The 17128-nt window shown below is 45.1% G+C and overlaps 1 protein-coding gene across 1 annotated transcript in view; it reads right to left on the reverse strand.

Moving 5' to 3' along the window:
- The window catches only part of Arid3b (AT-rich interaction domain 3B), a 48263-nt gene that overhangs the window by 12269 nt on the left and 18866 nt on the right, over nucleotides 1-17128 (reverse strand). Inside the window, exons 3-4 of the mRNA XM_057768978.1 lie at nucleotides 9354-9425; nucleotides 9091-9163 (exon numbers count right to left, since the gene is read on the reverse strand). Of these exons, the coding sequence (XP_057624961.1) occupies nucleotides 9091-9163; nucleotides 9354-9425 (145 nt within the window). The remainder of the gene's footprint in view (nucleotides 1-9090; nucleotides 9164-9353; nucleotides 9426-17128) is intronic.

Genomic DNA, 17128 nt, shown 5'->3' on the forward strand with positions numbered 1-17128 from the left:
GAGAAGATGGCTGGGTATGGAATACATGGGTCATCTGTAGCTGAGCACTTAACCAGCACAGCAGGGTTTACCATCTAGAGATGCACTGTTCTTCAGAAGGTCAGTGGAGAGCTAAATACATTTCAGATCACCGTATCTGAACAACACTATTTTCTTCTGGATCATTTTAACATTAATACAACTTCCAAAGAAATGGTCATCATTCATCTAGAGATAAGCCAGGTGTGCAAGATGAAGGTGCCAGCCTATTTATCCTGTTCTCTCTTTCTCTCCCCTTTCCTCCCCCTCTTTGTTGTTGTTGGTTTGAGACAGGGTTTCTCTGTGTATCCCTGGTTGTCCTGGAACTCGCTCTGTAAACCAGGTTGGCCTCGAACTAAAGGAGATCCACCTGCTTCTGCTGGGATTAAAGGTGTGTGCAACCACCTCCTGGTTTATCTTGTTTTCTGACTGAAAGTGAGTGTAGATACCAGCCATGACAGACTCTATTGTAGTTCATAATATCTGCAAGCAGTTTTTCAGGAAGGATTTTCATGTTCATTTGAAGTAGTCACTAGGCAAGGCACTGGCCACTGGAGGTCTATGAAGGGCAATACTATTGTAGAATGATTAGGTATTGCTGGGAACTGCTTAGGGAAGAAAACAGACCTGAGAAGGTAAGAAGGCCAGAGCAGTATTTGAAGTCAAAGCTATACCTTCCCCAGGAACTTCACCCAGCTCCCCTGCAGGGGGAGCAGACACCCCTGGTAAACATCTCACACCAGAGACTGCAGCTATGTGCAGAGAAAGCCACGGTTCTGCTTTCCTTCACTCCATCAGCTCCTATTCCAGGGGAGGCTGCTGGTAGAGTCCACAAGAGGACTAGTACTGTCTGTCTGGTTTGAGGCTAAGCCTCTGTTAGAGTGTTAACATGGCTCCCAGAGCAGGATGGCTCCTGAGCACTCTCAGAAACAGTGTGTTTTTCTTACATTATCCAGATAAACCAAACACAAAAACCTGCCTAGCCTTGGATTTTTCCTGGCAAATAGGAGAACCAACTGGAGTCCTCAGGCTGGTTTCTTAGCAGTTTGCTTTGCACTAAGTGGATCTGGAAGCCGTTTTTTTTCCTTTGTCCAAAAGAAGATGCTACTATGAAAACAGAGGGAGGTCTGTTAAGGGACTGGGTCAAAATCAGGTGTGTGTGTGTGTACATAGGAGATAGCAGATGCAGGCCACAATTTCATCTGTAAAGTTGTCTTGGTTAAGATTTCTATTGTTGTGATGAACACTATGACTAAAAGCAACCTGGGGAGGAAAAGGTTTATTTGGCTTACATAATCCTGAACCACAGTCCACTGAGGGAAGCCAAGGCAGGAACTCAACCCTGGCAGGAACCTGGAGACGGAAGCTGACCAGGGGCGGGAGAAGAGCTGCTTACTGTCTTGCTCAGCCTACTTTCTTAGAATCCAGGACCACCAGCCCAGGGGTGTCCTCACCACAGCGGGCTGGGCTCTCTTCCATTACTGAGAAAATGCCCTGCAGGTTTGCTTATAGCCCGATCTTATGGAGGTATTTTCTCAATTAAGGCTCTCTCCTCTCTGGAGACTCTAGTTTGTGTCAAGCTAACATTAACTTGCAGGACAGAAATGAAGAATGTCGTTTAGATGACATTCAGTTTTAAAGGCTTAAGAATGCATGAGTCAAAAATTAAAATAAAAATTGGTACTTGTGAGTATTACTTAAAGTGGAGGCTTGGTTTTAGAAGCTTGTCTGAATTAGGGACTAGTGGTCAATCAGGACTCCTCTCTTCTGAAAGACTACTAGGAGACTTAAGATCTGGTCTAGGAAGCTCATGTCCACAAGCAGTGGCTGCTTCCCCAGAGTTCTGGAGAAGGGGAAAGGGTCTCTGGCTGCTCTCTAGGCTGTTAGAGCCTTCTCTATACCAACAGAGTCTGATGAGAGGGGCATGCAAAGAGCTGCAGAGCTTCAGCAAGGAGACAAACACCCATGGAAAAGAAGTCTGTGGGTGGCTGTGTTGACCCTGCAGGAGACCATCCCTACTCTAGTGGGGGAGGGGGTGTCTGGGGGGCACTTGACAAGGAAGCCTGCAGACTGTCAGTCACTGTTATCAAAGCATGAGCTAGGATTGAGGGTAATTAATCATGCTCACTCTGACAGGAATCCAGGGCCTTATCTGTACCCCAAGAAATGCCACTGGTCTCTAGTTCCCTCCTCAATAAAGGAGACTGACAGTTGCAACAAAGAGGGCCCTTATCAGATTTCAGCCAGGGAGCCTAAGGCAGCCCCAGGGACGGATGTAAAAGGCTTTTATGAGGGCTAGGGACCCAAGCAAAGCCTTTGAGACTCCTGGGGCTTTAACCCTTGTTGGTGGGAATGCTGCTGGACACAAGTACTAATAGGCTAGAGCTGTCGTGAGAGCTTCCAGTGTAGAAATGGCTGGGCAGAAGCGCTCTCTGGCCTGGCACCCTCTCTATCACCTAGGTTGTACAGACATACTAGAGTAGGGGAAAGGCAACAGAGAAAGCTGCCTCTGGCTCTAGACACAAAGATGGGAGTCTAGGAGAATGCTGAGGGGAAGCCCCTTTCTTCCATCACAGAGAATGGCCTGTTCCAAGGAAGACCAGCAACAATCTGGGCAAAGAGACTCAAAGGGTGCTTTCCTGCCTAGTGGTCAGGGGTGAGGGCCCAGAACCCAGGGTGTGGCCCTGCCAGCGATCCTTGTCTGCTTTTTTCCCCGGCTTCGAAAAGGTCATTAATCACGCCCATAGCCTGACTGTCAAGACAGCCAACCAGGGTGTATAGAAGAGTTAAAATCCATGTAAGACCGGGAATGTGTACAGGCAGGCAAGCTGGCATCCCCGCCATTCCTCTGTATATTAATCCTTGGCCTGCTCCTCAGGAACAAGAAGGTAAATAACTGGTGATTTCTTCCTCTGACCAGTTTATGACGCCCATATCTCCCAATGGGAGCTTGGGTAGCAATGCCTAGCAGTCTGCAGCAGTCTGTGCTATGCCGTTCCACAAGGAAAGGCAAAAGGAAGGACGTACCAATATCCATTATTAGAGTGACCAATATACTTCAGCCCTCTGCCTCCAAATACACACAGCAATGATCTGTAACTTATACATGGTGTAGAACGCTAATCTGAGTAGACAAAGAATTTTTCACAAGCACCCCTGGAATTAACCCTCAGGTCAGAACATGAAACATTTCCACTTTCTCTCAAAACCCTTTCTTCCTAATAACATCCATTTGCCCTCCCACCTGTGCTGGCGGGGGTCCATCATTCTGATGTGCATTTTTCTTGAACTTTATATAAATGGAATCATACATAGCAAAACGCTTGTGTCTGGCTTTTGTTCCACATTAAGTCTGTTAGAATCATCCTGGGTGTGTCAGCAGTATTCATTCTTACGGTTGTGTGGTATTACACTGTCTGACCCAGACAAGACTTATTACTCACATTTACACTTCCTTCAGAAAGGAGTAAGATTCTGGCTGCTCCACAACCTGGGAAGCTAATTGCTTTAGGTGACACTACATTCTGCTGTGGTTAATAATAAAGTCACAGTTATAACCATACCACCTCTTACTTTACAGCAGAGTGCGAGCTCAGCATTCACAAATCCCTGAGGTCAAAGGTTAACAAAGAGTTTGAAGGAGGTAGGCTGTAGTCTTCCTATTTGTTTGTTAGTGGATCACATCTTGCCAAAGTTCAGAGGAGAAGGATAGTAGCCAGGCTAGGACATATACAGCTATCTGCTTCTTCTGCCATCACAGATCCTCACCTTGTCCTAATGGTTTAAGTGGGCCAAAACCTCAGCTCAGGCTTTCCTTAGGCCAACCTCTAAAATGCTGACTTATATTACAACAGAGGTCGCAGAGTACTCTAAATAACTGAATTTTGCCATGCGCTAATTCACCAAGGCAAGATTCTGAAAGGGAAAGAAGGTAAATTTAATAAAAGTGAGGAATTCAAACTAATTGTACTATTGAAAAACCAAACTCCTTTTCCCATTATTATGGATGGCTGAGGAGGTATATGGTATTAAATGACAATTAGAGATGGGAGGAAGAAAAACAGTGCACTTAGCAACAGCAGCTGGATCACCTGGGGGAGAGAAAAGGCTTGAATTGAAAGACTAACCCTGAGAGTATCACAGATTTGCATTTCAGGCTCTCACTTGTGGGTAAACTTTGAAGACAAAGCTTACAAACCCACTGCATCTGACAGACAACATCTTAGTCTATTAGAAAGGGTGTGCAGGGCACACAGCATTGACAGCAAGACACCAGAGCACAGAGAAACCACCCCCACCAAAAGGCAAGGCAATATAAGTCAGGAACATTTCCTTGCCTGATGGATAGATAAGCACACAACAGAAGGAAAAACACTCAAATTGCACTTTGAGGCAGACCAAGCTTTTTTCCCACAGTAAATTATTTGTATATGCACATCAAAAACAGATCTAACAATCCACTGGGGAAAAACCAAGGCTAGTTTGTAGCTGTGACAGAACTGGCGTTGAGGGCAGTTCTCTGAGTGAGGTCTTGACAAAAGATGTCTTCCTTGGCACGCCTTTAATCCCGGCACTCGGGAGGCAGAGGCAGGGGGATCTCTGGGAGTTAGAGGCCAGCCTGGTCTACGAGAGCTAGTTCCAGGAAAGGCACCAAAGCTACAGAGAAACCCTGTCTCGAAAACAACAACGACAAAAAAAACAAAAAACAAAAAGATGTCTTCCTTGTGACCACGCAGTTGCTTATCCTGACATGTCAAGAGTGGGAGTGGGGACGTGGAGACAGATAGGGTAACTAGCTAGAGGGGATTCTGGGAGTTTCTTCTGAGTCCACTCCTTCATCCTGCCTCAGCAAACAGCAGACTGCTGAGCTGTCACACTTGTCCTTCCAAGAGACATGACTGACCTGGGCATGAGACTTCCCCTTGCACACACCATTCTATTCTGTGTTAAGCAGATCCTCTACTAGACAGTGGCCAGTGAAGTGGTGGGTACCCTCTGCTACAGGAGGCACAAGGTTTGCCCGAGTCCCTCAAGTAAGTCATGGGGTCGCTGGTGTTAGGGACGAGTCTCTCAAGCACTGGCCTAGGACTTAGGAGACCAAATGCTAAGTCCGCTCTCCAGATTTGGGTAAGTCACAGTTTAACTTCTGCTCTTTCTATCCCACAGAGCTGAAGCTCTTGGTGGCAAAGTATCACATACTAGATTGAAAATGTTCTGCAAAGTGTACAGGATAATATTAAAAATAACTGTAAAATTACTCCACCACTACCACCACTGCCACCAGAGCTCACATTTTTGTTTTTCCTCTCAGGAAAGAGTTTTTCTTTCTCACTGAAGTGAAAATGCAACTACCTATACATGCCCCTTGCTCATCACACTTACAAATCACCCCTCCCCTTGGGCAGTGGAAACTAAATGGGCATTGTATAAGAGAATGAGAGCTCAAGCTATCCACAGTGAGTTAAATTGGCAGGCAATTTTATTTACTGTTTGGCTTTATTTTTGGCAACACACACACACCTTGGCATATATATGCAGAAGAAAAGGACACTGGAGCTCTGAAATCTAATCATCATTCTGAACAATGTTCTGCTTGGAAAAGAGACTCTTAATGCAACAAAATGTGTGTAATTCAACTTAGCTTCAGTCCACAAGAGAAGAAGTGTTATTTAGCAAAAGGGAAGAAAGAGTTGGTCTTAGCGAACCCTGGGGTCTCTTCATAGCATATTTTACTAGAGAACTGCTGCAGAGCTTCTCCTCTTCTCTCTCCCTAAGGGAGCTCAGCAGAGCGATCCTGGAAGTAGAACACAAGCTTCCATACTGACTAAGTGAACATTCGACATCTTACAGATAAGGAAAGTGCGGCCAAAGAGAAGACTTTGCTTAAGATCCTGGAGAAGGGTGGATGTTTGCCTGGCTTTTGCACAATCCACAGCCTTTTCCGTCTCCAAGGGCCTCATTTCCTTAGGCCAGCAGGAGCTCAGCCCAATGTGATTTTAGGCTCTTCTCCTGACAGACTGACCTATTGGGAGGGGAGGGGCCACCAGGGTGCAAGTAACTGAGCTGGGTCTAGAAACTAAAGGCCAAAGGCTGAAAGGCCCATCTGTTGCAGTCAATTCACCCAAATGTGTTAACAGGCGGGAGACAGCACAAAGCGGCAGTTACAACCTGTGCCCCTTCCCACATGATGGCTGTTTTTATCACCTGCAGCTGCAGTCATTTGGGGCAGCCTGCTGTGTGCTGCCTCCCTCAGAGCCCTGTCTACTTCCTCTGAGGTGCTTGCTATAAGGAAGCTGCCCAGCCCAGCTCCTAGCCCAGGGGAGCATGACCAGGACTTTAAAATTCAGTTTATACAATAGGTCTGGTGGAATCAATTGCTGCTGAGACACCAGCTCAGGAGACCTACACTTTGAACACCCTACATATTCCACTCTGCAGAGTAAGAAGTAAGAACAAACAACACGCCTCTCACCAGTAAAGGTGTAACCTGCTTCCCAGCTCATGGGAACCCCACTCAACCTAGACTAGCAGCTAACAGTGTTCCAGGAATGAGGTCCTGGATCAGTCTCAGAGACTGTCTCTGTGCTCCAGTGTGGTCTCATGGGAACCCCACTCAACCGAGACTAGCAGCTAACAGTGTTCCAGGAAGGAGGAACTGGGTCGGTCTCAGAGACTGTCTCTGTGCTCCAGTGTGGTGTGGACTCCTGGAGCTCTCTTCATACTCTCAAGCAGGAGGTGAGTGGGGAGCTTGAGACACAATGCCTGACAAAAGCTGACCCTAAACTGAGGAAAGATGATTTTCATGGCGTTCCCCCCTTCCCCCCGCAGAGAAAACTTTCTACTCACTCTTTCCAATCATACGGCAGTAGCTCTGTCTAGAGAGCAATTTCCCCCAAAGGCCGTTTACAAAGAGGCATTTCTTTGAGACAGGATTTCTTGTAGCCCAGCCTGGCTTCCAATAAACCATGTAGCTGAGGCTGGCCTCGACTACTTCCACCCCTGCAAGTGGAGCAATTATAGGTATATGCCCCACATCTGGCTTCTAGAGACATTTCTAGACATTTCAATATCACGACTGAGCCTTGATATTGAAATTTACTAGGAAGAGGCCAAGGATACTGCTAATATTCTTCAGTGTACAACAAGTGTACTTCCACAAAAAATGATAATCCAGCCCTAAAGTCAACAGCTGTAAGGCAAAGAAAATCTGCACTAGAGTTTCCAACAAGCAAAAGACTGAGTTATCTTTACCCTTTTGGTGATACCAGCAAATGGTGAAATATCTAGCAAAAGTGCTGAAGACAGGCCCAAAGAGCTATAGACCAACATCATCTACAGCTGTCATCACGCAAAAACATGCTGGATGACTAGCTGGTGGCCCCCTGGACAGCAAGGCCATGAAGACTGCATCCTACTACTAACCTAAACTACAGTACTGCTATGGGAATGAAGCAGAGCTACACCAAGCTCCAGGCAGCTCAGTCACCTGCAGCGCAGGCTGAGTCAGGAGAACCAACAAGATGCTCAGAGAGCAAACATCCTAAGCACCACCCGCCTGGCTCCAGAGACAGAGGTATGACAAGTGACTGTCCCCCAGGAGCCACAAGTCTAAAGGAAACTTGAGGAGTAAACAATTAGCAATCTTACCCATGACTAGGCTGATCTAGCTTACACTTTCTTTTTTTAAAAACCCTTCTGGGAAGAGAGAAAGACAATGAAGTAGAAACTAAGGCAGGAGAGCTCCACGGCTGATTCAAATCTATATTGCTATGGCAGCCCCTCTGAGACAGGATCAGCTCCTGCCTTTGCACCAGCTGGGCTTGTGGAGCTTGTAAATAATTAAAAGGTAATTGGAAGGCGAGGCCAAAGTATTAAGTGGATTTCTCTCTCTTAGGGCACTGGGAGTTTCCCTGCTGCCAGTCACATCATCATTCAGGGTTATATTTTTGTTTTCTACTCACACATACCAACGAGCTCCAGATAACTGTTGGAGGGGTAAACTAATTAGGGCTGCAAATACTGCTCTGATAGGCTTGGAGACAGAGGAACAAAGCCTCTAACCTTCCTACCGCCTTTTAAAGCAAATCAGTAGTGAGTGCTCACTACACTGAAGGCATAGGCTTAGAAAAAGGAGTAAAAAGGGAGAAGCAGGGGAGAGAGGGGAGGGAGAGAGGGGAAAGAGAAGTAAGGAAAAGAAGTGGGGAGAGGGAGAGAAAACGAGCTGTGTACTCAATATTTAGCTGCCATCAAAGCGCAACCTAGAACAAAGAAAAAAAGTCATTCCCAGATCTTAATAAAGTTGCTAACATATCTCAAGGAATGTGTGATCAGATTTAGAAGGTTTCTAGTGAAGGGGATGACGGTGGCTATATCTTGAGGGTGATGAACGTGGAGCTACATAAATTGTTAAGGGTCCAGAGTGGCTGAAGTCCTGGCCATGCTTCCTGAGGCCTGACCTAGCTGGTGAACCCATTGCTGTGACAGGATATAAAGCCAGGAAGTTGAGTCATTGGGCTCAAGAGTCAGTCACGACCTGGTCCAGAGTGGAGCCAGCTATAGGGGGTAGTGTGGAGGGAGGAGGACAAAGAACTGAAAAGTGGATTATAACTGTATGTCTACGTACTCAGCAGTTAACTTGCAGGAATATCCCAACTATGTCAAAGAGATCCAATAGGTAATGTTGGCCCTTCCTTTTCATAGAACATTTTACACCCTCCAAAACAAGCAGAAGGGTCTCTATGCTTTTACTTACCTTTTCTCAGTCTACGTGGGACTAACTACGCCAACAGTACATGCCACATGCTTAACTAAATGAAACCTGAGGCAGCTATAAGGCTACAATAAAAACATATTTAAATTTGGTATGTCTCCAGAGACTAGTTAATTGGAAGAGAGACAAAAATAAGGCAGGGCCAAATCTATCTTTTGCTAGGTCCTCTCTGCTCCCTTCAATCCGGCTGTCAATTATTTAAATAACCCTTGGACAAGGCGCAGTGAAGGAGGACAGGCAGCAGTAGCACAGCAGCCACTCTGCAAGCACTTAGTCGGGACAATGTGAGGCAACACACTTACCCCTCTTCTGCATAAAGACAAAGAGGTCATCCAGAAATTCTTTCCTTTCAGGGTCACCGTCCAGTTCATACAGCTGCAGGCCAGACCCCAAGAGAAAACCACAATGAAACATCCCATCTCACTGTAGGTGTTACCCCAGAGCTCCTACAGACATCCGAGTAACTACAGATGTGACTCATCTGCCACTCACATCTCTGTGTTTAGGAGAAAGACAAAGCCCACTGCAGAACTGCTTCTATCTTTATCAAAAAGACATTACAGACCTTGGCAAAATCTCGAGAGATCTCTCTTCCCCGGCTTCCATCAGCATCATCGCTCCAGGCCAAAGCACCATTCTGAAGGGGACAAAACACAAAATTGAGAGGGGAATGGGAATCATGAGTGAAAGAGCAAGACCATCATTCAGACAAAGATGACCACCCTCAGCATCCCTGCCCTCCTGCTCACTAGAAAAACCTATTCAGAGCTGGGTGGTGGTGGCGCATGCCTTTAATCACAGCACTCAGGAGGCAGAGGCAGGTGGATCTCTGTGAGTTCGAGGCCAGCCTGGTCTACAAGAGCTAGTTCCAGGACAGGCTCCAACGCTACAGAGAAACCCTGTCTCGAAAAACCAAAAAAAAAAAAAAAAAAAAAAAGAAAGAAAGAAAGAAAGAAAGAAAAAGAAAAGCCTTTTCAGGACCCTCTACTATCTTTTCATGAATTTCCTGTTTTGCTTTTGAAGATGGCTTCAAAATATGGCTGGTTGGTGGGTGGGTTTCAAAGAACCATTCTCCCTTCATTGGCAAAGATGGATGTTGCTCACGCTTGATAATGCCAAGAAAGACACAAAAGCCCATGGTCCCAAGAACCCCCATCCCAGCTGACTTTCTACAAACTGCTATTTTGAGACACACTCACTGAGCAGTGGGCGGGACTCAGCTCAGTTCTCAACACCGCACTGAAGTGAAGGGCCAAGTGAGTGGGGCAAACTTCAGTCTTTCAACCCAGCCTACCACCAGAAACAATGCCCAGTGACTGGAGGCCACCACAGTCTGAGACTATGCCTGAGGTGCAGACTAGGCACGAAAGGCAATTTTCATTAGGAAATTAAAAAACAAAACAAACAAAACCCAAGCTTTGGTTAGATCAAAGCAATGTTATTCAGTGGAGTGGGAGGGAAGGGGAAGGAGCCTGTGTTTATGTTCTTCATTCAGCAGGCGCCTCTTTACCTCTTCCATAGGAAACCCACCCTTCACCCGGTTGTATTAAGAACCCCAGAAGCTGTCTCTGTCTGCCGCTAGTTCACAATTTCACAGTCTTTCGAAATTATGTCATCTCCATCAGAAGGAACGTTCCTTGATAGAAAATCAATCTTACTATTTTCTTTGTACCTCAGCACAATACCACACAGCCTGGAAGTAATCAATTTGTTCTTTGAACTAAAAATCTCTTCCAAATACACAAACATGCATGCCATAGAGATAGTGCAAGCACCTTTGTGCAGTGGCAAGTATGAAATCTCCCAGTGTAGTTTTCTGTTCACTCTGTCCTAGTGGATGCAGCCAGATACCTTGAGCTATGACACCCGCTCCTCCCCTCTCCTGGACCACAGGCACACGCGGGTGCACCGCCCTGCTAGCAGGGTGTGAAAGTGCTGGAGAAGTCAAGGGGGCTAGGAGAAGAGATTTCTTGGAAGAACACTTTTCAACTGCACAGGAATCTTGTTCTAAAACTATGAAATGATAGCCTGGGTGACTTCTACTCTGCACCCATATGCACACCCTTCCTGAGAGCAAGAGGCCATTATTGAGCTCTAGTTAAGGCCATACTTTGCTTTCGTTACTAGAAGCTGGCTCTAAGATGGAGACCCACTTCCTCCTCACAGCACCAACAGCACAGTAAGTCTGACAGAGAAGTAACACCTTGTCAGTTGAAATGAAACAGACTATGACAAATTGTTTTCCCGTTTATCTAGTGAAAGATGTGTGTAAAAAAGTGCTTGGTCAGGAACTAGACAGTGCACAATCAGATCCAGAGGCAGACACTGTTACTAGTGTCCTTTCAAGTCAATAACCAAGTAGAAAAAAATAGTTTTTTCTTTTTCTTCTCTGTTGTTCAACCCCACATTGTAATTATAGTCACCAGAAATCTAGTATCATCTGGTGGCAACTAGCACAATGAATAATCAAGATGAATTATGCCTGTTAGGTCAGCAAAACCAGACAGTTACATTTTGAACCCCTTTCAAAGGGTGCAGTAGGTTGTCCTAATGCCCAATGATTTTGTTTGAGCCAGTAATTCCTGCTGGAAAGTCAATTATCCTGGGAGCTCCTATTGGTTGAAAGACATTTAATGGGGGATCATTGTGCTTCTGTTATGTCAGCTGTTTACTGTGGCAGCTCAATTTCCAACTCTGCAGCTAGAGATCTGAGGCCAATGCTCACAGGAGGATTCTTTATCAGTCACCAAGACGAAAACACTGAGTATTTGCTAATTACAGTAACTTGCAGGCATCCCAAGGCTCAGAAGCTATGTCACTCTCAGTTGGAGGGAGAGAACCTAATCCACAACCTTGAATTAGTGGGGCTTTCAGCAGTGGGGGAGGGGTGTGAGAACAAGCATGCCAGTGTGGCCACCTTAGGGCTATGTGTGAAAATAAACACCCAAGTGACAGCAGAGTTCTACAGAGAGAAGAGAGAAGAATGCTGGGGTGAAGAGGGGGTTGGGAAAGAGGTTGGTATCCACTATATCTCCTCTACTTTCTCCAGCTCTGCCCCAACTGCAAGGGATTCTAAGCATTGGCTATTGCCATAAGGTAAGAAACAGCTTATAATGTGCCTGGTCCAGAAAGGAGTTAGCACTAGAGGGTGGAGTGGAGAGAGTGGAGAAGGACAATATTTGAGAACTACATTCTAAAGTGGATACCAGCGTACTCTACAGTGACAGGACTGTAGCCGGAAACATCTCTAACCCAATAACCACAGAGGAGGACACAGGCCACAGGACAGAAATGAGACATTGAACTCTATTTTTTAAGAATGTAAGGAAAGAAAAGGACAGTCCATTCCTTCTCTTTTCTTTTTGGCTTTTTGTGACAGGGTTTTCTGTGTAGCTATGGCTGTCCTGGAACCTGCTCTGTAGACCAGGCTGGCCTCAAACTCAGAAATCTGCCTGCCTCTGTGCTGAGATTAAAGGAGTGCACCACACTGCCCAGTGATAGTCCATTTCTTAGCTTGAAATACTTGGTTGGGACCTATGTAGAAATCTCTCACTATTTTGTCTTGAGGCAGTTCTTAAGCATTTTGAGGGTATCCCCAGCCCTCAGCACAGGGACAGCACTGATACCGTATGCTGAGAGACATGGTTAGTGCCACTGGGACTCATTGCCTCCTGCCTCCCTCCTGCCTGTACTAATAGGGCTGGCTACAGCTCTTTTCTGTTTACAGCTCTAATAGAATGGTATAAATGGTTCACTTATACAATATAAGCTTCCTTCATCTATCATCAGGTGTGGACATGAGTAACTAAAAAGTTATCAGCCCCAAAATAATTGTTCTTTGACATCAAGTGTGGCTGACAGAATGCAGTAGTGGAAACAACAGGGAAAAGGAGAGGCAAACGAGAACGGGGGAAAATGCATGCCCAGAGACAGCTCAACCTTTTGGGGATGAAGAGGGGTTCATAAATTGAAGAGTCACTGCAGATAGGTTTACCCTTCCAGGAAAAGGCTTTGAACCCACTTGCACAAGCAGCAATCCCAGAACTGGGGGTTAAAGGGGAAATAAGAGCAGATGTCAACAGTAGCCAGTGGTTACTTATTGTCATTTACAGCCTCCTCTTACTTCAGAAATCCCTTTTAACATCTTTGATCTCACCAGGAGCTCACAGGAAACTGACAGTTTGTCTCCAAATACCCACCTAAGACTAGTTTTAGCTGCCATACCCACATTCAACTGTCTTCCCCAGGGAAACCAGACTATTTTGCCTTTAAATTCTTTCAAAAAGGTAGTGAAAGAAGACTGGGGCGGGCGGGGGGACTTAAACAAGGTCTCACAGTTCCGAACTGGCAGCACCAGTGTGCTGGGTTTGCCTGGCTTGCTTGGTGACGTCAGCACAGAGAAAGTCTGTCTAGAGAAAGGCTAAACCATGGCCCGAGTGGGGCTCATTAATGGAGGTCTTTTATTCTTGATTCTCTCACTGGGTTCATTTCAACCAAACAAAAATCGCCTTCACTTGCCCTGGAAAGGTATCTGGGGACATCTTTCCCCAAAAGGGAAGACCTTTACCTTATCTCTACCTCCAAAATAGACCAGCTACTCTAGGATGGCCCTCTTTCTCCCAGGGGGACAGGGGACCAGGAAGAAGGGAAGTGGAGGAAGATTACATTTTAGAGACCAGAGGAATGTGGCACCTAGCATGTATATATATAAAGGTTTCAAAATAAAACAAGTCAAAGTCTTAGGCTACCTGACTGCTACTCAAATTAAAACACTGGCCCTCCAACTTCTCAATCCTAGAAGATTAGAAAAGCAGAGGGAAAATAAACAGATTCATTCTTTGAAAATATATAAAGCTGCCTATGGAAGAGGAGCCAGCCTCAGTCCCATCAGGCAAAAGTAGGGCAGCTGGGAAGAACTGCCCAGGAAGCTCTCAGGTCTACAGATGAAGGTCTTTATCAGAACTACCTGGCAATGGAGAAAGACTTCTTAGGAAGTGAGCAGCAGCTTGGTTCTGGATGACTATCTGGGATCTCAGGATTTGGGATCTCACATGAGGCAGGGTTGGACCATGTGGCCTTTTTCCTCTTTTGTAGAACAAAGATCCGATGATGAATTTATTCAGTCCAGATTTCACCGAGAACACACCCTAGGTAAAGCAAGCTGCTGAGAAGAATAGCTCCCCTGCTTTCCAAAACAAAAGTGGTCGCCAGCACTGAGAGAGTTACCAAGGAGTTGGAAAACAAGTTGAATATACACTTAGTAAAGCTACAAATACCAAACCACAAAATGCTTGGGAAGCAGAAGGTTGAGGCTCAGAGCTGGAGGTTAACGTGGCCTTGAGGAATATGGACTGAGGGGAGATTTATAGCTCAAATGAGCATTGGGGTAGAGGATAAACAAGGCATGTTTTGGCAGGAGGATGTAAGTACATCAAATCTAATAGTTAAAGTGGAAACAGTCTGTGAAATGCCTTGAATACTAGGGGGAAATTTAAACTCTGAACTGAGAACAGTGGGAAGGGTTTCTAAACTGAGAAAAAGTAAGATAAAATCAATATTCTGGATAGTTTTAACGAACTATTTTTTGTTGGAAAAATATAACCTATACATATGGATATACAGACATGTAATGGAGCTGGGGGGCGTGTGTGTCCTTCACTTTTTGTTTTTTTCTGTTCTATTCATTCATATACAAACTTCTGCTCTCCTAGGATATGCTAGAGTCTCATGTAGAAAGATGGAAATTAAACAAACGGTCTATGCTGAGGATGTGCTTAGTGGTAATGCTCATGCTAGTTCCTGGCTTCAATTCCTAAAACCGTGGGGAGACACAAAACAAACCCCATTTATGTCTAGGAGGTTTGTTTTGAATTTATGCATTTTTAAAAAATTTATGAGTTTTTAAAAAGTTTTTTTTTTTTTTTTTAAATGTGTATGGGTATTTTGCCTACATGTGTCTTTGTACCACATGCATGCCTAGTATCCCTGAAGGTCAGAAACCTGGTAACTGGAGTTACAGATGTTTGTCAGAAACCATGTGGGTGCCAGGAATTGAACCCTGGTCTAAGGAAGACTAGCCAGTGTTATTAACTGTCAAGCCATTGCTCCAGCCACCTATCTATTATTACCTTTTTTTTTTTTGAAACAGGGTCTCACTAGTTCCAGGCTGGCCTTGAACTCATAGAGATCTGTCTGTCTCTGCCTCCCAAGTGCTGGGATTCAAGGCATGTGCCACCACGCCTAGCCCTTCATTAACTTTTTAAAAGTATTTATTTTATTTTATGTGTATATGTGTGCTTATATGTATATCATATGCATGGAGGAGCCCTTGGAGGTCAGAAGTAGGCAGCAGATCCCTTGGAACTGGAGTTTGCAGGTGGCTCTAAGCCAGGTCCTCTGCAAGAACAGCCAGTGCTCTAAATCACTGAGCCATCTATCTCTCTAGTCCCCACATTAACTTTTAATTCATGTGTCAAGACCTCCTGTATGCTCCCTGTCACGCAACCCAGTAGTGAAGACTAGTGCTTAGGATCACACTGAGAGGACAGAATAACCACAGAAACAACTCCTTCACACAGTTAGTCTTTCAGGTTTTGCCTGAATTCTCTTCATTTATAAAATATCTTTTTAGTGCCCCCTCCCAGTGGTGATTTATAATGCCAATATATTGTTTCTATAAATAATGATGAGTGGGTGGTTTTGCCAACTCTGAAAACCTGGGTTAGGGAGGGGAGCAGCAGCAGAACCAGGGGAAATGACTCTCCTAAGAAGCAGCCAACTAAGAGAATCAGTTTGAATGGGCTGCGGGGATAAAAGAGAGGATGACTGAACTCTTAAGGGAGAGAAATATGGTCCTGTGCAAACAGAGAAGCCAGGCAGGGGATCAAGCAGGAAGCCTTTGAGCACTAATGAAAACAGACCACTGTCTAGGGGATGGGGTGACAATACCAATTCCACAGCTAGGAAGAAAGCCAGGTTACAGAAGCAGAAGCCAAAGGCTTATTACTGCCAAGTGTGGAAAAAAGGTGAAATATTAGTAAATGCCTCTAGACCCAAAAAGGCTTGGCTTTTGTTTTCACTTGGATTGGGGGGTGGGGGAGGTAACCCCACCAGACCACGCCTCTAAGACCTCAGGAGCCAGCACTGCATTCCTCAGAGCCCTACCTCCCCAGAGACAGGAGCCTGACTTTAAAAGCAATTAAGTATCTAGGCTATTTTAGGATTACTCCTTGACCACCTGGAATATCTTATTAAAGCACAGCTCAGATGTCCAAAGCAATTTTAGTTCCCATTCCTCACTTCTCCTCAAGGCAAAAACTAACCCTTTTCCATAGGGTTAAGTAAAAGGATGAAGCTACTACCAACTCTTCACTTGGGGGGGGGGGTCTCTCCATTCTGACACCTAAGAAATTGTCCTCAAAAAAATAAATAATAAATAAGAAAGGAAGAAAACTTCTTTCCTTAACACCTTTGTGCAAACTGTTAACTCTTAGGAGATTCTTGAGCATTCTCTGAAAAGAAAAAAAACGGCAATGCATTTCCTGTCTACTCTATAATCTAACAGATATGAGCCCCAAGGGCACGGATCTAGGCAAATTCCTAGGAACCTACCCTCAACGTAGTCATTAGCAAAATCACCAGGTTTCAAAGGCCTGATCTCAAGCTTTTGGATACCAATTAATTGCTCTGAAATATAGTCCCTATCTAAGTATTTAGGCTGAACATGGCTGTTTTTTCCCATATGATAAGCAACACATAACTACCTATCTTTGTCCAGATCCATGGATCAGAATTATATGTGGCATGTATGTGACAGCTTTACTAATGGCCTGGCTGGTGGTGTTGTAGTGTTAAAATTCCATTTTCTAGACCTTTATAAGAAGAAAAGAAAAGCACTCCTGCTCTTTTCCTACTTTTAACTGATTGCAGGAAGCAATGAGACACAGAAGGGTAAGGGGCAGGATTACAGGGGAATCCTAAGGGGAGAGAGGAGCCTCAGGAAGTAAAACAGATACTGTTAGAAGCTACACTGTTGGACTACAAAACCCTCCTGATAAGATCAGGATTACTGCTCTTAACTAAATCACTCTAGCCCTGGAAGCACTGGAATTATAATTATCAGATGCTCACCTTCCGCTGTCAGGTAACTTTAGCAGGAACCAGAAAGAGCTTGCCCACCTCCCACTAGCAACAGAGATCATTCAAACTCGGTCGCTTGGAAAAAGAGCCAAGCGACACTTCTGATTAAGCAGCAGGAAGGGAGCAGAGTGGAGAAAGAAGACATGATCCTACATTCTCATCTAGGCACAAAATCACCCCATGCAATCAGGAAGGCTGGTA

The sequence above is a fragment of the Chionomys nivalis genome, chromosome 4, assembly GCF_950005125.1.
Source record: "Chionomys nivalis chromosome 4, mChiNiv1.1, whole genome shotgun sequence".
Taxonomy (NCBI): domain Eukaryota; kingdom Metazoa; phylum Chordata; class Mammalia; order Rodentia; family Cricetidae; genus Chionomys; species Chionomys nivalis.